General features: G+C 40.3%; 1 protein-coding gene across 1 annotated transcript in view; it reads right to left on the bottom strand.

Annotated features, from left to right (window-relative positions):
* khdrbs3 (KH domain containing, RNA binding, signal transduction associated 3) overlaps positions 1-26,082 on the bottom strand; it is an 80,340-nt gene that overhangs the window by 5,550 nt on the left and 48,708 nt on the right. Inside the window, 5 exon segments of the mRNA XM_061665351.1 lie at positions 8,387-8,469; positions 17,658-17,756; positions 17,758-17,839; positions 19,774-19,913; positions 20,517-20,663. Coding sequence (XP_061521335.1) covers positions 8,387-8,469; positions 17,658-17,756; positions 17,758-17,839; positions 19,774-19,913; positions 20,517-20,663 — 551 coding nt within the window.

Here is a 26,082-nt window from a genome sequence, read left to right as displayed (position 1 = left end):
GTTGGATGTCTCTAAATGATTATCCTGAGTGATTATCTTGTGGAGTGGAGTGTGTGTGATTTATCATCCCAGACCTGCTCTGAAAAGGCTCTGGGGCGACAATTGTAAATGTTAAACTTGTTGTGATAAGTGTGCAACGTGACCACATGCTTTTTCTTGCTCTGGTTGGCATGATGCTTTGTAGCATATACAAAATGCATGGCGTAATGCACGAATACACCGGGCCCTGCAACCAATTCTTATACTTTACAGCCTTGAGAGCTGCACTTAACATCCAGTGACATCAATCTTTAATTGAGGTCTTTTTTCTTCTTTTCTGCAAGACAATGAGGTAAATTGAGGACAGTGGGAGGAATCATCTTTTGGCGTCTCAGTGACACAAGCCTGCTCCTTCCAGAGGTTTGTGACTTGAGCAAGGCTTAGCATAAATTTGACATTGTTAATAATGCGACAACAATCAATGTAGCAGAGACAATGTGTTAATTCCACTTTCTGCCAAAAAAGTGAGGCCAGCTGCTGTTTTGTTTTGTTTTTTCGTATGTGTAGTTTCCAATCAGCCTGTGGCATATGTGCCAATGTGCATCTTGCATTGATGTCAAGTCACTGGAATATCCTTGGCACTACTCATTGGCTGAGGGAGTCGTGAGAGGGGACAAGAGGAAAAACAAAAACAAAAACATTTGGACGGCCACTATGAGACTGAGTTTTTTTTCTATTTTCTTAAAATAAACAGCACGCTATTCTAATTTCAGAGATAATTTAAAAAATCTTGAAGACACATTTTGTAGAATGCTGGGCTTTTCTGTATCCTGTATATATATATTTCCTGTATATCCAGTTGTAACAAAAAAATAAAAATAACAAAAAAAATGGATTCTCGACAGTACTAACCCCCTTACATGGTGTAGGCTGTCAGCTTTTTGATCTTGATTTATTTTAAGCATCTTTCCTAGTCAGTTGAGCGCCAAACTGCCACTGCTGCACCTCCCGCCTCTTCGAAGTTACACAAGTGCAGCTGACAGCAGGAAGACAAAACTACCCTTCAATGTCACAATTCAGTTGTTTCACTTTGTAATTCGATCCATTGCAGAACTGATCAAAAATGTTAACTTCACAAACACAACAAACCTCATTTTGGATTGGCACTAAAGAGGTATTAATTAACAGTAAGGTTAAGACAGTGGTGGATCTTTAAGTGTGGTTCGTGAGTCACTGGAACAAGCCAGGGTAAATGCCATCCAAAGAATGGCTGTGTTTATGACAACTCTACCGACGACTGAATCACCTTTTTTGGGGGCCTGAGCAGGCCTGGAAACTCAACTATGTCGGCAACCGTGTGTATCCTGGTATAAATGTATTTCTTTGAGTAGTACCAAACATAATGATAAATAGGGTCTCCGGAAAAGTAAATTAAAAATAAAATTAGCCACTAACACCAGTTTCATTAGTTGACATGAAATCCGTTGGACACGTCTGTACTGTATAAAAGGAAGTCGGTCATTTTGGGCAAATTCCGGGGCTCGTACTTTGACAAACTCTCAAAAGGGAAATTGTGCACAAGAGCCCAAATCAGAAGCAGATTTATTGGTTAAGTGGTACTTTTTCTGAAAATGTTTAAGAAATATTGGGTAAAGACACTATTAGATGACAAAAAAAAAAATGGTAATGCAACCATTCTGACCATGTTGGATTCATTCCGTCTGTCATACTGCACGGGGATCTATCTCACTTGAGATGTGGCAGGGGTTACCGCGCTTCGGCGTTCTAAATAGGTCAGCTTTTGATTCGACATTCATTAGCAGAAGGCCACCGCTGCTTTGTGTTACATCGCTAGTAAAATAAGGGGGGAGATGCACATCTGTCTGGAAATTCTGGTCTGGGCCACGAGACACAAAGACAACAGCAGCTGCACAGCAAGTGTCTTTCATTGTGAATGTGATTCAAAGCCTACTTTCCCTCAGGTTGAAAAAAAAAAAAGATTTCGACCATAGTGCATCTGTCATCTCTGTAAATGCCTCATCCTGAACCCGGATGTTGCAGTTAGGGCGAAACAAAGGGGGTGTTAAAATTGAATGATGTAGTACAGGTCCCAAGTGGACTGTGTTTTCTCACGCCGTCATTACTCTTGCCGTCCACTGTGATGAATCTGAAGAGACCTCACAGGACAGGAAGCTGCAGAAATAAGAAAGCGCAAGTCTCATGTTGCCACGCTGAAGTTTTTCTTTCTTGTTTGCTGAAAGAGAAAGTATGAATTGTTGTAGATGGCACGAGGTATTCTATTGGACATGTACCAAAAGAGTATGATTTTAACGGATGAACCTGCTCCAATCCTGTTAATATTATTTATCTTCACACAGTACCACTTGTAAGGAGCAAGCTGTTTATCAGGGATGAAGCCTTTACATGTACAAAAGCTTTTGGATGATATATACAAAGATTCAAAATGTAATATTATTTTACAATTTAAAAAAAAACAAGCAAGGTGCCTAAACTTACCAACTTCCGTGTTGGCATTTATTTCCCTCATAATCGCCAAGAGTCACCCCTAATCTCAAAAGCGGTGCTGATCTCACATCCGAAGCTATGCATATGGTGCCATCTACAGGGATCTGTTAGCCATTACGGTGGTATAAAAACCTGAATCTCACAAGCAAATTGGGCTAGACTCTCTTCCACGCCTCCCTGTTGAAAAATATATTTGACGAATATATACGTCACTGGCAGTAAGCAGTTGGATACAGTGAATGAGTTACTAAAACTGCTTGGAAAAAATTTATAGGAACCTTAATTCAATATTTAGTTGCTGAGACCAGTCTTTCTAACACTCGGCTGCATATTTTTCTCCAGAAGGCCTTGCTAGTCTTGAGATTTCTTTGTAGCCTACGCAGATTTAAGACACTCTGTACCAGATGTAACAAACAAGCCCCTGAACATAACCGAGCCTCCTCCACATAGGTACAGTGCTCTTTGCATGATGGTGACAACCAGTGTTGTGCACCTACAGCTCAGAGGTCTTCTGCACACTCAGATGTTTTGCATGTTACATGCAAAACAAATCAATTGTAGTTGTAAAACCATGTCCACACTGTATTAACAACTATACTGTAGCTCCAGATGGAAGACAATTAAAAGTTTGTCGCCACTTGTGTATCTTTACATTGCAAATGTTTCTCCTCCGGTCAGGTGATTAATTCTTAAGTGTCTGTGCGGTGCACCTTTGCACATTTGTCCACTGCAACCCTGGCAAATTGGCCTCAAAAGCAGCCCGAAAGCAATGTTGTGCAAAAAGCCAGTGGAGCGGCGAGGGCGTCGGACAATAAAGCACAATATGTGTTTTGTTTTGTTACCAGCACAAAAATGTTAGTGCAGCATTTTAGTTGTGAAAGGTTTTCTAACTTTGCATCCTTTTTCACGGGTCACTTTAAAATCGGGGGAAAAAATGCCAGCCATTTCTCTCCTCCAAAAAGCCCATTTTTATGAAAAGACCATATTTCCTGGGGTGACACACTTCTGTGATGCTCCTTTTTGCAATCACGCCTTTCATTCTCATCTGGCATCGGCTTGCAAAGGAAAGTGCTGAGTGCAAATGCCCCACACAGACCCTTCTGATTACTGTAGCCCGGTGGTGATTTTTTTTTTTTTTTTTTGCGGACAACAATTCAAAAGAAAAGAAAACATCTGAGGCAAAAGCAGCACCATTTCCTGTTCCCCAGTTTTATGTGAAATGAAGCTCACACACATTCAAATGCCAAACCTTCCTTACGGATGTGCTGATTGCTCAATGGGGTAGTTGATTGCAAAGCTAACATTGAAGCGGATCTTACCTCCCATCCAATCCTTTTAAGTGAGCGCATGAAACTGAGGAGAAACAATGCCACTCACTTTTTGACATCTGTTAAAAAAACATTATCGAAGCAGCTTTATAAATGTTCTAATATGCTTCTTTGACTAGAGGTGTGTTTCTCAAACCCTTCCCCCTTGCTACAACTCAGCCTTCCACCATAGATGCGGTCAAATTCCCTCCGCAGCACCTGTCACTCTTCTTGATAAGCTGTCAACTTTGAAACAGCATCAAGGCACAAAGCATCACTGCAGGTGTCCCGGAGGCTGACAGCTAGCACAGTCAATCGGCTAAAATTATAGTGAGGGAAAAAAATAATAATAATCAAGCTTACCCTTGTACTAAATGGCTCTGTCAAAGGCGGATGAAGAATTTAGCAAAGAGCACTAAAGAAAAATAAAAGTATGGAGCTGTGTTTGCTGGAAGGTGTCCTTTCCTTTGTCGCGTCTGTCCTCCACTACAAAGTGATTATTTGGGAAGGCTGTAAAAAGTCATTCTATTTCAGGTCGCATCTGTTTAATGGCTGACATGACATCGGACCTAGTCAATCTCTTCCAATTTACTGTTGTATCATGAGGTCAGCCCCGTAATCCAACTGCCTGCTCACACAGTAATGTTTGTTTTAAATCAATATTCGCGCCAAAATGTAGCACATTCAGATCAGCATGTTTTCACATACTCCGTATATGTTTAGTACACGGAGCTTATCGATGCATGGTTATACTCGCATTTCAACTCTATGTAAACCTCTTATTTTTCTTAATTCACGTGGAATCATGTTGGTTACCATCATTTGGACTGCCGGTCCTCATAATCAGCTTTACTTTGATTTTAAATATAAGGGTGTTTTAACACTAATGCCTTGTATTCCATATGAATGGAACTTGGTTACAGATCTAACCTACATAATGAACTTTAGCGGCATAATGGCATCAAATCCTAATTTTGCTTCATGCTGATTTTATTCAAGCTGTTTAAAAGTCAATGCAGAAAATAAACCTAATTCCTTGATTGTTTATGATGGAAAGTTACGGAGCCCTTAAAGGGACATGAAAAAAAAAACGTCTATGCCATTGTCATATTTTTGATTCAAAATAGTAGCAGAGGTCTTTATGGATTTAGATCAATTTACCACAGCTGACAACACATTTATCTTCTTTAGGCAACAAACTACTAGTTCAGACTGAAACAACAGCATCTATGCTGGCTGCAGCCAAGTAGTGTGCTTCATTTTTGTTTTTTAAATCAACAATCAATTCCACACAATCAAAAAAATTCATAATGGTCAACCTGTACATTTGACCAATAAGACAAGAGCGACACATCAATGTGGTTTTGTTGCCTCGGATTTGTGTTCAGTTGGATTATGTTGCAGTTAAAAAAGAAACAGCTGATTCTATATCGGTGTGAATGCATTTGAAGAGGCCCTTAGGACAGTAATTTATTAACGCCAAGAAAGGTGTTTTGTGTGCCTACACGCTCCCCTTGTCTAGGTCTTGTGTTAAGATTTACACTTTCTCCCAAGGGATGCAGCTGCCATTTAAAACACTGTCACACAGCTATCTGCGCACCGGCGTGCCCCTGGGATCCATAACGTAGCAAAGCAAAGGTAAAGGGGATGGTGTGAGGTGTCAAAAAAAAAAAAAGATTTCTCTCAAGTGTGAAGCACGAAATAACACATTAACCGCACCCAGGCTTTGAGGAAGATTGCTGGTCCGTGACCCCAAGTGATCAGCTAGGTGCTACCCATTAATTTTTCTGATAGAAAGACCCACCCTCATATTTGCTCATAAATTTCAAGAGTCGCCGCCTTGACCTTAAGTGTTGAGTGGTACTCAAGTAGTTTGTGATCTCCCCTTAGAAGCCAGGAGAACTTGTGTGTTTTACAAACTTGTTAAGATGAAGCTGTGACGTAGTAAGTATGACACCCACCGCTGACGTAGGTTTTGCAAGGCTGCCCCAGGCCCACGTCTAATTCTGTGAACATCTTCAGTAAGTCTAAAAACAGATTTTTATCACAAATCACATGTGTTAATTTGCGAAAGTTGCATTGTGCTAACCACTCGTCCACCATACCGCCATGTTTTTTTTACTGTGTGTTGTACGTTTCAGCGGGACAGCCAATTTGATACAGAACAGGCAGCTCAGCTATGCTGAGGAGACAAATTTTGTTCAGGAGGAGACTGAGAGCAAAAGTGTGGAGTGAAAAACTACCTGGAAAATTAGTTGTTCATCAACCAGTTGCCAGCAGTGGTCATGCATATGGAATCAGCTTAGCAGGAACAGATCAGGTCAGATCAGATCCCTGGCTGAACAGGTACTAAAAAGTACCAGGTTTTGACAATGGAGAAGTCAAGTAGAGTTTGCTTTGTGTAGTTAAAAAGAATTGATATTGGATCTATTGAAGACTCCTCCATGTCAAGCGAGAATCACATCCTACTGCTAAATGAAATGCACATCATGTGGGACAAATCTAACACTCATTAAGGCACCGTATAACCACATTTACATACAGTATGCGGCATTACAATCTCACTATAAAAAACAAAACAAAAAAAAGTCTCCCAGTTCTTTTTTTTCTTCCACACTCACAAGAAGAACAGAGAAGAGAAGCCATGGGGCTAATTCCGTGGCAGAGAGACTGAAAATTGTGCTGCTTGTTATCCTCTGGCAAGTGAAAGCCTGCCAAGCATTCACAACTCAGATTGGAAACTGCAAGCTCCTTAGGTGAGAGGAACATTGTAGGGAAACTTCTTGTCCATACACACGCACACACCTCAAGGCCTTCTTGCAGTTGAGACCAACAATGACATGTTCAGCCTCTGCCTTTTGTCCATATTACATTGAAACACAGAAATGTTATCATGACAACTTAGTTAGTACAAAGAGTTAAGCACTACATTACATTCCTAACTGGATGTTTTTAAAGCGACATACTAGAGCTTTGCACACAAACTGTATACAATAAGCCCATTACACACCGGTGATTTTGCCATTTTCTGAAGTAGTATCATAGGCATAAAAGAGGCAGAACACCACCAGCCGTGACCATCGTGTGAAGTATAATACCAAAGTCTCACTGTGTCATTTCTGTGCTGTCAATGCCATGCATCTAATTATCCTAATAGGGCAAGCTGCAAGGGCTGGTTGAACATGTATCTCTGACATGACAGTTGTACACCAATGGCAAGTTCATTCTTGAAAGGGACAGGCAAATAAACCCCTCGAAATAAAACTCTGCTCTTCTGCCTCTGATTTGCCAAATTATAGCAGATTGTGGCGCAAAAGACTACTAAATTCTGAAAGAATCGAGATGTTGCATAATTTTTCTTCATAAAGACTCAACAACAGTGTTAGAGGGTGCACGAATTGACTCATGTTGTTAAAAATAATGTTAACTAAATGCAGACTGAAAGCCAGATATAGGCCTCAACATTTAACTAGAATCAGGAGACAGAGAAGAAAAAATATGTTTTAGGTGACTCAGCTGTCTCTACAGCGTAAAAGTCTGGCTCATGTTCACTTCCTCGTCTTTAGGCCAGATAACAGACATGAAAATCTGAAGTTGACCCACCTCGAGCCAGTTTCTTAAAATATGATATGACTCAATCTCTCTTCCCGCCAACTTTACCAAAACACTCCCACGATTATTTAGTGTTCAGATAGAAATATGCATTCACCTCTACCTCTGCCTTCGTAAGCATCTCTGTGCAAGTTACAAACCTCAGAATGTCGGGGAAAGAGAGGGTGGTGACTATGATCTATCTGCCACCCAAAAAAAAAGATAAACCCCGGGTGACATACAGTACAACCCGACAGAGCCATAAAGGAAAGCATCGATTAAACTGCTCACTAAAGGGAAAATATGTCTATTTCTTCACCCCCTGTAGCTGCTGCCAATACAATCCAATTGTGGAAATTGTAAGTGGGCCAGGAGTAATTATTTTTGTAAAAATGGCGCCGACAGACATGCATTGTTGCGCATTGTTAAACTACTGCAGGACACCAAGCAAAAGCCTTTTGACCTTGTGTTGCTGGGAGAGAGCGATCGCTCCCTGGATACAAAGAAATCAATATTCTGCATTTGGCTGTCCAGGGCCCTTTGTTAAATGGACAAACATCCCCTTATGAGTGTTTACAATGAATACAGTTGCCACCAATTATAATAAAGTATATGCTTTGAGACCCATCTTGAAAGCTGACTGTTTAAATGGAATTCAGTGATTACTGAGGAATCACCTTTAAAAAGCAATGCAAAAGTCAAACTGGAAACCAAAACACTTCATTAGCACAGAAATCATCGGAGCAGCAACACCTCCAATTCGCTCACGCATAATAATCGGATTGTAAATAAAGTTCAAATTTGACTGATATTTGCAAAATTTACACATAACCAGCTCATTTTGGAAACATTCAGTCTCTGCTAAGCTCGATTTAATGACATCCATCTTTATCGACATGTGCGGGACACCTCGCCACGTGCCCAATCGTTACATTCTGGGGTTGCTAAATGAGTTAAGGGGAGATCGAAAGAGCAGAACTTACTTCTGTCCTTGATTAGTGTAGTTGTTGTCGTAGGACTCGTATCCTTGGTCGTCATACGTAGTTCCGTAGCCATCATCATAGTCCTGAAACAGAGGATTCCGCTAATGACACAACGACCCAAAAGGTAACAAAGAGTTGAAGACATGACCCTGAGAAAATGAGAAGTGATGGCATCTGAAGACTTTGAACTGCTGAAAAAGTTGTTTTAAAAAGCTGAGTGGTCAATTGCCTCAATCCAACTTTTGCAGAATACCATGACCTGGATGACTGAGAAACTACATACAAATGAAATACATTTTACAATGCTTCATGTATAAGGTATAATTCCCAAGCTGTACAGGTATGGGTGTTTAATGCATGTTGTAACACTTTGTAAGCGAGAAGGGGGTCGGGGTGGGGTGCGGAGGGGGGGGGGACGCAGACAATATTCCATTTAAAATTCTGCCTGAGGTCAATCATCAGAATCATGAGAATTTTGTAAGCTTTTGTACGAAAAAAAAAATGCATTGCAATCTACTAAACACTTTGCAGAATTATTTGGTCACTAATGGTGCAAAAAAAAAAGAAAAATCAAGAGCGACATCTTAGGGCTGAATGTACCTGTTAAAGTATTCAAATTTATGATTAAAATGCCAATGCCTTATGGAAAAAGTAAGGTAACACATGAAGTAAGTTGAATGAATTTGTTTTACTCACCCGTGACGCGAATGAGGACAAGTAGTATAGAAAACGGATAGATGGATAAAACATTATTACAGACAAACAAACCACTAGCACTACAATAGGAATGCCTCTGCAATTTTCTCATAAGTAGCTTTCTCAAATCATTACCATAGATGACTAGAATAGCAATAAATGAAACATATTTGGCAATGAGTCACTGTAAAACACAAAATCGAATAATAATAGAATTGAGTCTGTCTCATGATATCCTAACAGTAGACATATTTGGAGACAGAACACAATAGTCGAGAGCAATAATTATAACAAACTTAAAAAAATAATGAAACGTTTTCCATCAGTACAGGACAAAGTCCGTGCTACGCTCGTACCATTAGAGCAGCGACTGCATACTCTTTGTGTCGAGTGAGTGACAGCGGGATGGAAGGACGCATGCGGCGGTCACGTCTCATCACCACCTCAAACCCTGAGCCTTGAACATCTGTTTGGACTCTGGCAGTGTATCCCCGTTCACCCCTCTGCACGTCACGCGCGCACCCCAACCTCCAAGAGGAACATCAAAGCCAACCGCTGCCGCACACGTCCTAATTCGGGATAAACGGGACTTATGTTGCACAAAAGGTTTCGACCCTTAGCGACATGTCTCTTATCCCCCCACCCCATCCCTCGTACACTTCTCAGCTAATTCCATCTGCGCCTGATTTGCATGCATGAAATTAATGTCTGAAAGATTTAGTCGCACAAGAAATGCTCATCACATCCTCTTTATTATTAAGGTACTAATGCCTGATTACAAGTACAATTTTTTTGGGGGGAAAAAGTTAATATTGAGTCTTTTATCATGAAGTCTCCTGGAAAAAGTGTGAGGAATTGTGTGACCCAGATGTACAAACTTTTTCAGTTTGTGTAAACTATAAGCCGAATAGGCACTAGTGTCAGTAGTTTGTCATTTAAAGAGATGTGTTCATCTTTTCGGCAGCATGGACGGACATTTGGGTCCTCGGCAGGAACAACATTTGGGTCTAAAGCTGAAAAAAATGTCAATTTTTTTTTTTTTTTTCATTTTAGTTTAACTTCACATGTAGTTATGAACTGAAATTGGCTGAGGAACAATCCATGGTGTACCCCAACTCTCGTCCAAAGTCAGCTGGAATAGGCTCCAGCCCACTTGCAAACCTAATGAGGACAAGCACTATAGAAAAATGGATGGATGCGTTAATAATTCTGTTGTTGCAATAAGTTTGGCAAAATTATGGGTTTAGTCAGCAAAAGTACATTTTACACTTCTTGGTCCCGGGAGTCCAAACTGACTAAAATACATTGTGTATTGCCATAACACTGAAATACACTGCACATTAACTATACAACAGAGATTAACTTTTTACGCAAAAATTAATCAAAAAGCCATTTGCCAAGTGTGGCTGTTATATGATCAATAAAATAGCTCACAGAATTTTTCTCTGACAATCAGAAAAATAAAAAGAAATACAATTTGACCAGCGCACCTTTTCAAAATGGTGCTGATAGCAATGATTTTTTTCACGTTGCAACAGAGCAGCATGAAAGAATCTATCACAAATATCTATTTCCATGTCATCATTAGGGTCACAGGAGAGCTGGGAGGATATGAGGTACGGAAAAAGAATGGATGGATGTGCTACATAAAAAAAAAGTGACAATCTATGACTTTAATAACAAAATTCCATTAGCATTATTGCCTTGACAAATTGGCCGCCTCTCCATTCTCTGTTCCATCCGAAAATGAACAAAAGACAAGCCGGATATTCAATCACAATTGCATCCAGTAAGCGAGTGGCTTATCTCCCAAAAAGAGCAGCGTTTCACGAGGCACTTTGACAGACTGCTGAAATAAACAATGTAAAATGCCAGAAATGTCAGTTTGATATGAAATCTTTTTGGTTAAAAATTACTCTTCCCCCCCCCCCCCCCCCCCCCCCTGTTTCCAAACACTGAGCCGTGTTTATTTTTATTGTTTTAAAGTTATATCTATTACACAGCGCTCGGTGCAGGCTGGAAAAAACAACAAGTGTTGTTATGAATATTGAATAAGCAGTGCCACAAAATGTAAAATCATGGAGCACGGTGGTGAAAACATAGTCTGAGCTGTCAAATAAAATCACTCCAGTACATGTATAAAGTCGAAGGGTGCACTAGATAACAAACTCAGTTGTCGCCTATGATAATGCAAACAAAAAGTCCTTAAAAATAAGCACAGAATAATAGCTATCGCTTTGAATGCATTTGAATATAGTGCACACATGCTGTTCTTTACACTTGCCTTGTCAAACCTTTCTTGGAAATAGAACAATACACACCTTTTTTGAGCAATTAAGTACACAAGTATGTAAATGAACAGGTCATTTAAATAGACACATTCCTCCATCATGTGATCGGATCGGTGATCGGTTATCGTTTTTTTAAACTCGCTGATCGGTGATCGTTGATAGGCCCCAAAAATCCTGATCGTGTAAAGTCTATTGATTATAAAATAACAAGATTATTTTTTTTTTTTTCTCATTTTAGTTGACCGTGGTTAGAATTTAAATGCATGAATGATAAAACCAAGTTTGCAAACGTTAAAGTTAGTGATAGACGTATAGCTCACAGCAATTCATTGTGTTCTCATGAGGACTGATTTGGGAAACTCTTCACTGTTTTTATATGTAATATATTCAAACTGGATTATTTTCCAACAACATGAGTCTCGCTGTGTCTGTGTGAGCTTTGTGCATATTTCAAGTTCCACCCATAAGATACATCTGCTTTCTACTAATTGCTGCACGAAATGGGACGGAATTCCCGAGAGAACAAGCCTGACGATGAATTGGTCTACCGTGTCTTTGGTTTACATGCTGCGCTGCCCAAAAAAAAAAAAAAAAAAAAAAAAAAAAAAACCCGGTAAAACTGTCGACTGTTTAAAATTTTTAATCTTTAATTGCATCCACATTGAGGTAGTAAGTACTTTGAGATGCTTTAAGGTGAAAGTCTGTGTGTGGGATCGACTCACTGGCAGGTTGTGGAGGATTTCCTCAATGCATATTTTAAGTGGGTCAACGTGCAAAAAACAGTGCTTATAACAGGAGTATGTGTGATGACCTATTTTAGAGTGAGTTTCCATAAAATGTTGGTCCTCCCTTCTCAACTCTGGAGATAAGAGGCAGGAACGCTCGATGTTCCCGGGTGCACAGTCCCCTATAACTCATGCAAAAACATCTGGATAGTGGATTCTTGGATCCCCACTTCTGACAACAAATGTTGTGGTAATAGTGTATTACCATAATAAACAATGTGATACACCAAAGGCCCTCTTGGAATTGTTGTTTATTTGTTTATTTGCTTTGTGACGTAACATCAGAGCAAAAGCGAGCTGATGTTAGCCATGTTAGTTAGCTAGTTATCCGCCTCTGTACCTAGTCTGTTTTATTTTTTTCACCAATCTTAGACACTCTCACTCTAGTAGCTGGTTGCAAACTTTCATTTCAAGATAGTGTTATACTGTCTTAATATCTTGGATTTGTCCAAGAGTGATGGGTGACGCTGTCATAAAATGTAATTTCGTATTGGAGGTATTGCATCCTTTAGCAGTCACTCTTCGTAAGCACATTTTGCATATCCTTCCTGTACTGAGCCACGGTATCTGGAAAATTCAGAAAGAGCCCTTTTTCGACAAAGGGAAAAGTCATACAGCTCACGGAACTGCCGCATGCCTATTAGCATGGCATCAAAGTTAGATCATTTCAGCAATTCATCATAAAAATTGTTGGTTGGAGCAGGTTGTGGGGTGCGCAACACAGGGTCTTCTGATTCGCAGAGTTGTGTTGAGGACTTTTAAAGGGGACTCGTGATCATGTGATCATTGCTTAGCATTGCAGAGATATGTAGGGTCGCATTATTATTATCTTATCAGATGCATTCGTGTATTCTGGTACATTTCCATTACACCTTTTAATATCCAAAAATGAGTAGTTAGCGTTCTGCCCTTCACCCTGAGCAAGGCACTGACAGTATGAACCGATTCCTGGATGATGCACTACAGTTGTACAACCTTGCACTAAGGACCATATTAACCTTTAACGGTGTTATTGTCATTTATTAAAGCGGCCTTTTCCCTTTACAAACGAGAGTTAAGGTTGACTGATAAATGACAATGTCAGAGGATTCTTTTCTTCAGTATCAAACACAGGGAAAATTGTTTGAAATAAGACGGAGGAAATAACAACGAGTGAAGCTATTGAGATATCTGATATCCCGCTTTAGTCAAAATATCTTGGCGAGCACAATAGCGCAACACGCCTGCAACACTGCTGTGCCCCAGAACACTAGACAGGATTAGTGTGACAGTGAATGGTTGGGGGCGGCGGGGGAGTACTGGTGGAGGGTTTTGGGGTGGGGGGGGCAATTATTGGATGGGGGCAGAGACAGCAAAAGGGAGGCAGATAGCGGTCCCTAAGTGACTCTTTCATTTGTATGCCAGAGGATGGCTGAGAGGCGTGTAGTTAAAAGATAAGGGGCGGCCTCTGAGGCCACTCAAGACGAACAGAGGGCCTGCTTCTGTGTGTTACTACAGCGCTATCACAGCTGCTCCGTTGTGCTCCACAACAACACCGCAGCAGATAGAATGTCATCGATATGTTCCCTGCGCAAGACTCGACTTAATTTTGAAAAACACCCAATTGCATCAAGTGGCAGCCATGGTTGTTTATTTACACAACTGCAAAAGACTACCAGGTGTCTATTTGGGTTAAGGCCTCAAAAAGGAAGGCTGCTCTTTGCACAAATTCTTTATTAGAAAATAATATGAAGTATTTTACATTGTTAAAGCATCTTCAAATCCCACCATACATTTCAGCTTTACATATGCCACGTCAACACAACGAGTAATGAGGTATGATGTCTACGGCGACACATAACACGACCAACAGCGGTGGAATACGGTTATTATTATTATTTTTTCCCCCCAGGAACTCTGGTTTATTCTAGACACCCCTGTTCAAATGTCAGCAACTGAGATAGCGTGGTTGCACAAGTGTGGACAAATGTTCAAATAGTGTCAGAACACACCTGCCACCATTTCAAGTGCCTGTTACTAACCTCAAATAAAGGTCAGCTGTTCTAGTAGGCTTCACCTAAGCATGTGAGTTTTAGCACCTTGAGCAACCAAAGTGTGCAACCGGAATTACGGTAGTTTGACACAAGCCCACGTACTCATGCAATATTATTACTTACTATATCAGATAATGGGTTTTAAAAAATGCCCTTGTGTCTCACATATATGTAAGTTAACCTATTATAAACTTAAATGTGTCAGTAAAACTTATTTTGTGACAAATCTCTTGGCGCTCTTTGAGTTATCACTCTTTTTTTTTTTTAGTCTTGGCTAAGTCATATCTGAATCAAAAGCTTATTCACATCTGCTCTGCGCTTCCTCGGAAGCTCAGGCCATTAATGAAATAGCCCTGCAGAAATCCCCACGCACTGAAAAGATGAAATGGAATAGCACTGCCTCTGCCTCACCTCCAGGCCGCCGTACATCCGGGACAGGCCACCAGCCCATCAATTACACCCATACAGGCCGCCGTTCGATTGCACACCTACACTGCGAGGCATTTTAGATCAAAATGTAACATTTTGCTCACGCTGACCAGTGGATGACCTTCGTGCTGCAGCAGTGGAATGGAATGAGCAAATGCAAAGGAGTTTAAGCCATCATACACCCACCTAGGTGTCCATCAGTTGGTGCAATAATCCATCTGTATGTGCATTTATTTGCACATTCATTTATATGTGCACGCACCCCACTCACTCATCCATCTGTTCAACTAGCCATCCATATGCCCGCCTGTCCATCCATTAAGCTCTCCACCCATCTAAGCGTCAACATACTTGCCTGTCCAGCGATTCACATTTCCATCCATCCAGGATGAAGTCAATGAGCACAAGTGAAGGTAAGCAAGGAGGTGAAAAAACAAAGAGTGAGCAATAAAATGACAACGGGGCACAGTTGAACAGGATGCAATTAGTACTGCTTGGCTCTCAACAGGGCTGTGCAACTGGGCCTGGGGGACATGAGGAAAATACTGTGTGTGTGTGTGTGTGTGTGTGTGTGAGAGAGTGTGAATTGGTATTGGAATTGAATAAGCAACACCAATGCACATGAACGAGAGGTGTGCTGGTCTTGGAATCCATGGAGCTGCGTGTTCACAGTCAAACTTGGATATTACTTGCTTCGATTTACTATATTTATCCATTTTCGTGTCCATACCACTGCTCTGTAAATTACCATATTTCTGAAATGAATATTGTACCCCTTTCAGTATTATATGTAATTGTCATTGCAAGTGTTTTAGATTGATGTAGCTGCAAAGAGTGGGTGATGGTATCATGGCATTTCACGTGGCAGTAATTGAATTTTAAGTAATTTCGTAATGGGGTTCCCCTGCAGAAACAGAATCTTCGACATATGTGGATTATGCAAAACACAATCCTTTGAGGAAAAGGAAGAATAATTTTTCCATCTACACTATACATTTTCACAACAAATGCCCAGGAGGAAGCCTGGTGGGGAGTGATGGGCATATTACAGTAAATTGACTTTGCCCTACTAGTACTACATTACTTGTGAAGCGCTAGAGGTTAATGAGTACAATTGTACAATGTCACTTCAGCGCCCTAATAGAATCACTGTGTCTTACTACTTAAGATTTTTCCACTACTGTATAATATTTGTGAAAACTAGTCGGCAAATTGAGCACACTAATAGGACAACTCCATGTTACTAGTGAAGGAAAACTACTAGCAGGTCCAGGAAGGCTATCAGTGCCTACTATTTGGACCTAAAAGTATTACTAGTGTAGCACATCAGTTTAGTAGTAAGGTTTAATTGCATATTAGTTGGACAAAAGAAGCACTAATAATGGGAAAAAAAAACATTACTAGTAATACAATTGTTCTACTAGTACACCCTAGTCATTATACTAGTGCGCTGAAATTTGTTACTAGTGAGGAAAAAGAGCATACTAACTAGTACATAGACCTTAAGCTGTTCAACTGGATATAAAGGATATAATTAATGCTCAAATAGCTTTTCATAGGTGGGTAACTAAAACGGATGTGTAACGTGACACGTGGAAACTGTTTTAAATCCTGGAAAAATGCATAATATGTCTTCTTCAATAGAAAAAAAAGAACAGCGGGGAAGTGTTTTACAAGTCTGTGAAGGAAAGCATGTTAAACCGCGAGCAAACCGGAAACATCACTTTGTCATGTCGCTGATGACTCCAAAAGGGGGTTTGTCAGCACCTGATGGGAAACGCTTGTCCTGCGACGGTGATGTATTCAGATAACACGGAGCAACTCATTCTGCCTCTAATTTGCTGTGATGTGGTTAGATTTATCATCTGGCAGATGCCGGGATCGTTTCTTTTGCCTGTCCCCGACCAGATACACAGGTGCCGGCGTCGGGGGATGTAGTTTACAACGGTGACAATGATGGGAAACAGCTGGTCTCGGAGTCATTCTCTCGACATCCACGCATTTGAATTGCAACCCGCTGAATAAATCTGTCACATGTGCTTATGCGCGGGCTGCTGCGGCAATACCCCAAGTTGGGCCAACTCCACTCTTCCATTTCTTAAATATGTGATGTTGATGCAGGACCTGGGCCACTTCACCTTGACAGAGTGGCACAGGACTCTTTTGGCAAATGCACAAAAGCTGTCAATTAATCTCTCTTAGATGTCACAGCCATATCCATTTTTTTGACTGTGCAGGCAAGAAATGTACCCCGATACCAATACATTCTCCTTCCCATACTTCATGCTGCAATGCAATGCAGTGCGACTTCATCCTATAATGCACCAACCCATTTTCGATGCGGCTTATCCTGTTCAGGGTCGGTGGGAGAAGCAACCTTAATAATAATATTTTATATATAATGGTTGATTTGGTATTTTTAAATCAGAATCAGGTAACAAAATATTCTTTCAATTATTATTGTTTAATCTGTTTTTAATATTACTTTGATCAAAACTTTAGATGGTAATAATGTAACTATTGGCAACCCTAGTCGATTCTCAAATCCAGACATTTCTTTAGAACATAACTGAAGCTGGCACGGTGGCCTCACAGTTCTGAGGACCGACTAACTACTACTAGTCGACTAATTGCTAACTACGTCGACTCGACCGTCTGCTGTCCTTGCCAGATTATAATGATCTGTGGAGCAGCTAAATGTTCGGCCAACAAGGTGACACTGTCTTCTTAGATCTGTGCAGGTCTGATAGTAGAAAAATTAGCTAGTTGATGTTGATGTAGTTGGATGAGAATAGTGGTTAGTCTTGTTTGCTTTGGCTATAGTAATCGTCACTAGTCTTCTAATATTCATAACAGCGGGACCACAGGCTTGGTCACTAACCCGTGAATAGCAAGGACTGACTATATTAAACAATAAATACTAGTTAACAATTCTTCCAGCTGACGTCATAATATTCTTCTTGAGATCACAAACCTGATGAGACTAAATCAGGACTAAAAACAAACTCATATAGATATTGGCGCAATGCTCACTTACATATTCGTCGTAAGTGTCCTGGACAATGGGTGGAGCTGGTCGGTAGCCAGTTGCTGGGGGGGCTCCCCTGGTTCGTTGCACCCCCCTCCCCCTGGACAGACGGTGTGCGGCTTGGCGGAGCTCCTCTGGGTGCCGCTCCCCTGGGCATGGCCGCATGCAAAGGGGGTACTCCTCCTCGACTCCTGACACGGCACACGAACACCAGCTTTAGCTGAACGTGCATAAAATCGCAAAACAGATTTTTGCATTACAGAGCACAACGTGGTCAACTACTTAAGGAAAATGGATGTGTGTGTGTGCTGTGTGACAATCCCGCTAAAGCATTTAGGTATACTGTTACACTAATACTATTGTATATCATCCATATATGATGTCAACTATAATCACAGCCATTATGATAAGATGCTTTAATTTACTATGTTTGAAAGAAGGCTGCCTGCCTTTCTCCAACTTGCCTCAGCCTACTTCAATGTTCGCCGCTCAAATACATATTCAGTGAAATATTGAAGAGGCCTTGACATTTGGACCAGGACAGTCATCTCAATGAATTGACACAAAACGTTGCATCTGCTGTATGTTTGCAGTCAAAGGCAGAATGACCTTGCGGTTTGTTAAAAATGTTGGGAGAGCTTCTATCACATCAGCCAGGTTTTCTTTAAGGGCAGTCAAAATGATGTGAAGCAACAGCAAAAACCCACAAAAGGTTCCTCTGAGGGTCATTTGCTTTCTATACTTTCCATTCCACGTGTGCAGTGCATCGGTGAAATCTCAGTTTCTTTAGACTATTGGGGACAGTGGGAGAACAGGCTGACGCTGAGGAGGTTGAAGAGTCAGGTCGAGGGACAAGCTTTTTCTCGAACATACTTTTTTTTTAATCCGCGCTCCCTGAATCCAAAGCAAAAACAAACAAACAAAAAAACTTCCATTGTAAATACAAAGCATCTTGCCGTAGGAAACTGCACTCAATCTCTATCTTGTATATTGTATTTATTATACCGAAATTGTGCACAGTAGGTGCTAATTACATTTTAAATTAAATCCTAGCAAATTATATCCAAATTCAGAGCAATGTAAACAACCTATCTGTGTGTCCTTGGATGTGTCGCTTTCCTTTTATTGAAAAAAAAAACAAAAAACAACAACAAATACACACTTTGTGGGGTTTTCTTCAAAGCGCTCAAAATCTTAGAATGCCCAACAGTATTTTTATTTTGTGTGAAGTCTCAAAGGAGCTGGGACTCTGGAAGCTCAGAGGGGTGGCAGAGAAGAAAGCAGACCCCCGAAGATCACTTGCATATAAAGGCTTTTATGCTAATATTTTCATTGCAAAAGTGTAAGTGATTATAAGATTAAATATCCAGATAGCCCTGCCATACGTGAATATTTCTACATGAGAACGGGAAAAAAACATTCAAAAGTATTTGCGTCAATACATTTCAAAGGACATCTTTTGGATCCGTCTCTAATTTGAATTTGTACCAATACACTATAACTTACTTTGATTATATTTAATACTGTAGATGCCATCTCTTTTTCTACATGTAATGGAAATTTACAAGGACAGACTGCTGAATATGATCTGGTAATAATGTTTGTCTTTCGACTTGGTGAAGGACTGGGTTCTATTCTATTCTATTTTATCATAGATTGGCAAGCGATTGCTCCACAATGTTGTGTGCACCCATGTTTATGGTCCATGGACCTATGCCATTAAGTTTCATCCAGACTTTCTTATTCTTGCTATGTGGCTGCATTTTCCCATAACATTAAGTTGTATTTATATTTAAACTCCACTTTTAATTGAGATATATATACAGTTTTTACCCCCATACTCGATCAAGAAAATGTCAAATGTTCATCCCAAGGTGTTGCCCAGTTAATGTGCAACACATCCATATGTTTTGATGCAAATTACTTATTGTACTGTAAAGCAGAACTAAACATTGGTAAGTGTCCTGCAGCTTTAAATGACACCATTAACTGTGAAAGTGCGACAAGATGCTATGTGGCATCCAATTACAGGAAAATGCCATCTCAGTCGGTTCTTAACAGTAAATGAACCCACTTGCGCAAACACACACACATACACATATAAAAATAATTTGAATGAGGCTACCTGGGAGGTCCTGGAACAGGTGTCCCTCTTGCACGGGGGGCTGACTTGCCCCTGACTGCTGGCACCTTAGCATCCTCCGAGCCTCCATTCAGGTATGTGAGCTCCTGCAGCTGGGCCTGTCTGATCTCATCGTTGTAATCCTGCACACACACACGCGCGTACACACACACACATAAGTATAAAAAAATAGACTATAAATAAAAATAGATGCTTTCAATTACACTGTATTAAATTACTGAGGTTATCTCTTGGGCTACAGCACCAGGAACATCAAATTAATGTACTTTACACTGCTGCTGTTCATGAAAAAAAAAAAAAAAAAAAAAAAAAAAAACAGACCTCCATTTGCCTTTTCATGCAACTATATAACTGCGCTGGAATACATTCACAAAAGCATTTAAGTTTGTATTTTGACATGTATCATATGTATCGATGTATTCATGGTACCCGTGAGCAGGGGTGTTGTTGGCCGGTTGGTTGGAGTGGGTGGGGTGGGGGGGTGCTGCAGATAATTAATGAGATGTAAATCAGTATAGCTGAGAGCATTGCAGTGATCATCTATAATAAATAGCGGGAGAGTAAATAAGCTCAGTGCAGCACGCGGCTACCTTGGAGGATAAGGTTCTGAGAACATCCCCCCCTTAATGTGTGTGTAAGTGTGTGATAGTGGGGACTGGATTTAAAAAAGATCCTTGTTCCGTTGAGGACATTTTTCATTGTGAGGACGTGTGTGTGTAACATACTGGTATAAGAAACTTCTTGATCTCCTCTAGGGCATGACCCATCCTGGCGTAGGCCTCAGCCGGCGGGGCAAACACCTCGATGAGGACGTGCAGGTCTTCGTTCAGGTGCTGGTATTTGGTCTCGCCACTCTGGCGCAGCTCCTCTTCCTGACGAGGTGAAAACATTTGGGCTAAATGGGATGCCAGTTAGCTGTCAGCTTGCGCGATTGGCCCAGATTTCGCATTACGGTAACAGAATGATGCTTTATTGGAAGAAATATGTCTTGGGGGCTCTGGTAAATGTTCATCCTTAAAATTATTTAGACTGCAGCTGTCAGTTACGTCTGGTCGCTTTTGTCCTGTCAGTCACAGCTGCTACTTCCTCAAATGAGACTTTGCTCGACTTTTTTGTAGCTTCTAATCTTTGGTTCCATTCCTTTTTGAATATTGATTCAAAAGGTTTGGCTACAAAGTGAATTATTAATGAAAAAAAAAAACCTCAACTATAGAATATGAAACATTGCATCTTCTGTTGGCAGTGGGTTTTAAATATGGCACCAATAAGTAATGTTGAACTGAATACTGTTAGTGTAATAAATAATAATACCAAATATCCAACGCATGTGTGTTAACAAATGCATACTCACCAGTCTCAATAACATATTTAATATGTATATGTATTTATTTTTTTAATATTACAAAAAAAATCAAGGCATATATTTAGTAAAAATACCCCAGTGATTAAAAAATGACACTTTTAACCAACTTCTTTTAGCCTGAAACAAGCCTGTTTGACAACAGTCTCATGCCAATAAACCACTGCTCACCCCGCCCCCCTCTACTGCGAGGCCAATGGAGACTACAGCATTTATCACCATGACGACTGGGGATGCAGTTCAATGTCCGTGACGAAGCAAGTGGCTGCGACTTTTTCTCAAGAAAAAAGCGAGCTGATAAAGATAGGAAAAACACTGTATTTCACACAAATACCAATCTAAGTTTTTGTATATAAGCAATTAAAAAGTAAATGTTCTGCTATGTCCCCTTTAAGAAACTGTGAGAATTTGTTTGCCGCAGGTTCATATAAACCAATTTGGGCCTTGATCAATTTGTCAGTTCAGACAGCGTAGCGGTGAGTTGGAAAAGTCATGTTTTATATATAAGTCTGTTAAGAACATATGCTGAATTCCATTTTGTTTCACGTCACTTTTCCTTCCATCCACCTAGAGAGTAAAAATGCTTCCAGGGGATTACTTGAGCTTTAATCCCTCCACAACTTCATTTTTGATCATCTGCCACCACAGAAGTTAAAAAGCTCCATGTTGAAGTTTTTAAACGGTTTTAAGCACACTACAAAAATAATAGAGCAGCTGCACCTTGCTCAGTAGTGCGATGGGAAATGACGGCATGTAAACAGCGGCGTGCTGTGGACCACTTAGCCCCGACAGAAGCGGCCCAGGATAATGTTGATGGCGCGAAATAGGACAACAAAACCCCCAAATGTCTCCGATAACATCCCACAATGAAACAACTGGTTCAGTGTCCCACATTTTCCCTTATCCACTAAAAGTGGGTTTGCGGGGTCTTTCCTATAGACGCTACTTACTCTTTTCCTTCTCCCTCCTCAGCGCCACATGACCCAGTGCCTCTGATGGCACCTAATTATAAATAACCTTCTTTTAAGAGTGCCTGTGGTATGTTAATGATATGATAATATCCTCCATAAAGATGGGCTTTTACCGAGCCGCCTGTGTCGAATGTGTAAGCAAGGGTGCGAGGAGAGATGCAGATCTGTCCCTGCTTTTCCCTTTCATGTGTTGGAATATTTGCATTGGGAAAAAAAAAAAAAAAAAAAAAAAAGCTTGGAAAAACAATCATTGTAGTCTTAAAAAGATGAGTCAGTGTAATGATAGCATGAGTCATTTGGGCACATTTGCTTTAAAATATAAAGCAATGGTGGGGAGACTATACAGCCTGTGACATTTTAAGAACAGATAAAACCTCGAAGGAGCTGTTATTACAAAAAAAAAACATTTAAACCACATGACCCCTAATGTACTGTAAAATACAGTCTTCAACTTCATACCTTGTATTCAATATGTTGCTCTTATATCTAGTGGAAATCTCATTCCGGAGTGATATCTAAGTCTACATGCATGAATCCACCATCTGCATATGATATTATAAAAGATTCCAGAGCCATGGAGGCCACACTATCAGCGCTGATAAGCGGCATCCATGATCCAGCCGCGTCCGACAGCAGCTAAGCGGCTGACAGCGACAGATTACAGCTGTCTGTTTCTCACATCTATTGGCGGTATCTTCGTTTTTTCTTTTTTTCCTCCCAACAAATCTTCTTAGAAATAGCGGTTCACCCTGGAAACACAGGGTGGACGCTGGAGGGAAGGGAATAACTGAGCTAAATCCACTTTCAAATTAAATATTGAAGGGAAGGGACTCTAGAAAAAAAAATAGGACGGATTATATTGTGCTGCCAGCTCAGCATCAGGTGAGGAATCATGATCGAACTACAGCATAAAAAATTTACTGAGAAGGTAAATGCATCTATTTCTTTGACAAGTAAAAAACTAAGCCTACACTAACGGCTTCAAAAGCAGTTGGTTGGTACAATTACCCGAAATAAACCATTCCCCCTTTGACGTCACACATTCTTCCGAGTGGCAAATGGGGAATCATTCATTGATGGCATCATTAGAAAGCAAACCCTTACATGTCATTTGACCAATGCAGGGCAATTAAAAAAAAACTGGGGAAGTGGCTTGAATGGTGATTTTAGCCTTTTTCTCTACCGCTGGAATTATAATGTGTGAAGTACCAGCCGAAAAGAAGACGTTACGTGAGGTAAACTGCTTGTCTAAAAAAAGAAATGTACAAAGAGCTTAAGTACAAGAGAAAGCGACACTGTGGAGATAGATGGTCTGCCGTGGGTTTGGCAGAGTGGACTTTGATGCTGCCCACCATGGGCTGCAGCAAAACTTTGTACTAAACGGAAGGTGCACAACTGAAAATTCTGACTAGTGGCAGTACTGTAGAAAATACATATAGAACTAACGCGGAAATCATTTTGTATGCATAAATGTTATTAACCAAATTGTTAGTAAGTAGTATTGCATCAGTATGCAGCCCAGACAATTTTCATTATATATTTTTGTTAGTAGTCACTTTACTGAATATTAAGATGATCAGAGAGTGTTATATTGAGACAACACTGACCAGTTTTATTCTACGCACATTAGCATATACATTTGTTAAATTTACGATCAGGTTTTTTCACGGAATTTGTATAACAGTTGTAATTACCTCCACTAAAAACAAACGCGAGATGAGCGGTATTGCAATTTGTTGGTTAGTTAGCAGGGTGTGACAAAAAATACAATGCATTACAACAAACGATACATGATAAACTATTTTCAGGCATCTGATTCACTGTGGCGTCAATAAATCCGTCATTCCTGAAGAGTAAAACATTTGATTACTCATTGATTTTGCAACACTGTATGTCCATTAAGCAGGAAAGTAGCCTGCAATCAAGATATCTTGATCATTAGTAGTTAGTCTCCAAGTCTCGTCCTTCGAAAGTTTATTTAACCAAACGTACAGTACTAGCATTTGGAATTACTGTACTTACATTTGCCTCAATTTAGTTGACTGGTCAATAAAGTAACCAATCTATTTTCTGTTGCGATGGTAACATGGCATTCATGACAACATGCGGCATTCAGCAGCACTCCTTTGTCTTTTCTGCTATTTTTTTTAAAGTTATCGGTGGCATAAATAGAAACAATAATTGCTTGGTTTACCTCCTGTGATGTGTTCCATCACAAATGAATTAAAACACTTTGTGGTGCTGCATGAGGTATTTTTTTATGACAGATGGTCTAATAAATTTTTTCATCACTGTAAAGTATGCTATTATTTTAAAAAGAAACACAACAGTCAAAATAAAAAGACAAAACCAAAAAATTATACACCCTGACAATTAAAATAAGAATTCAATCACACTGGACTCGCTGTAAGTGAAGCATAGTTAATTAATTTTACGGTCTACGTGGGGATTGTGAGAGAAAGTCCCAGAGAGGAGAATGGATGAGTTAATTACGCCGCTAACAAGAGGGGGGCCGTGCAACACAGATGCCTTTCCATCATCGCGCCCTGACAGCGGCAGGATAGCTGAGGTGCCATAACGAGGCGGACAGACTCGGATCCCGACAGCTCGGTGCCTTTCAACCCTTCTACACTGACATTATTGTCAATACAAGCGCAGCAAATATTAGAGCAATTATCCCGGTGCTTTACAGTGTCTCGGGGAAACACGGCGAGCAGTGTACACTTTTATCTTCTCAACAGACTGCCAGATTCGTGATTTGTGCAATGACATTTCCATCCTCCGCAGGGTGGAAACTTTCCCACCCAAAGTACAGCTCGGAGGCAAAATGCAATGTGTTTTACCAACATATAAATATAATAATAATATAAATAGAAGCATCAGAGCGTGGCTGGGAGCGTCTGCAGGAGCGAGGCGGCTGTATTTTTACTCCCTCTTTGAAGAACCTTTGGGTGTTTTGCCTGTACAGTGGCCTGACTTCCACATTCACAGTATCAGGAATTCCAAGTCCTGAAAACTACAATGACAAATTCTGCCGAACTCAAAACCAGAAAAGTCAGCAAAAGGCTGAAGACAGGAGCAACTCTCTCTCCTTTAATAAAAGAGGGAAGCCACTAAAGCTGCGCCAAGCTGCTTGGTCTTAAATCGCACAGAGGGCATGTGCGGACAGGTGCGGGTGCTCGGGTCAGCACATATCCGGACCGGATCTCTTCTGGACCGTCTGTGACTATTGATCATCATAATCAAAAAGAATGGGCTGTATGATAACAAGAATCATTGCTGCCGACAAATCACAGACGCCGACGAGCCGATTTATCCACCGCTAACAAAGTCCGCAATCAATCCTGCTCCTTCTGAGCTGCCGTTGGAGTCATTTATATCCTTTCTTTAAACACCTACATAATCATTGATAAATAGGCCTTGTTATGAGGAATTTTGCTTTCAATTTCTCCTTTTCATACAATGCATGCCTTTTAGTCCTAAGAAATGCATAATTAGGCTTTCTTCTCAACCTTTGACAGTTGACTCAATCACATCATTTGATTGCACAATGTGCATTAGTGTCCATTTAAATAAAAATTTAATAGGACAATGCACAAAAACATCAGCAATTTATCTCATTTAAACGGACTATAAGCAGAATCAAGAAAGAAGAAAATCACATACAGTGAGCCCATGTTTATTGTAGTGGATATGTTCCAGAACCACCCAAATAGGTGAAAGTCCACAATATTTTTTCATTTAGTTTTACCCCTTTAAATAAATCTAAATGTATTAAAACAGACTTTTTAAACATTGTATATGTATTTGAACACACACAAAAATTGTAACCAAGCCCTTTCCTCGGCTCCTTCCTTATACCTTCCCACATGCGAAGACATCACAAAGTTCTGTGATACAGCAGGGATTTAGGCGATAGATAAGTAGAGTTAGTTCCAAAAAAAAAAAAGAAAAAAAAAG

Source organism: Phycodurus eques, chromosome 20 (assembly GCF_024500275.1).
Source record: "Phycodurus eques isolate BA_2022a chromosome 20, UOR_Pequ_1.1, whole genome shotgun sequence".
Lineage (NCBI taxonomy): Eukaryota > Metazoa > Chordata > Actinopteri > Syngnathiformes > Syngnathidae > Phycodurus > Phycodurus eques.
Note: the sequence above shows the minus strand (reverse complement) of the source record. Positions and strands in the feature narration are given on the sequence as shown.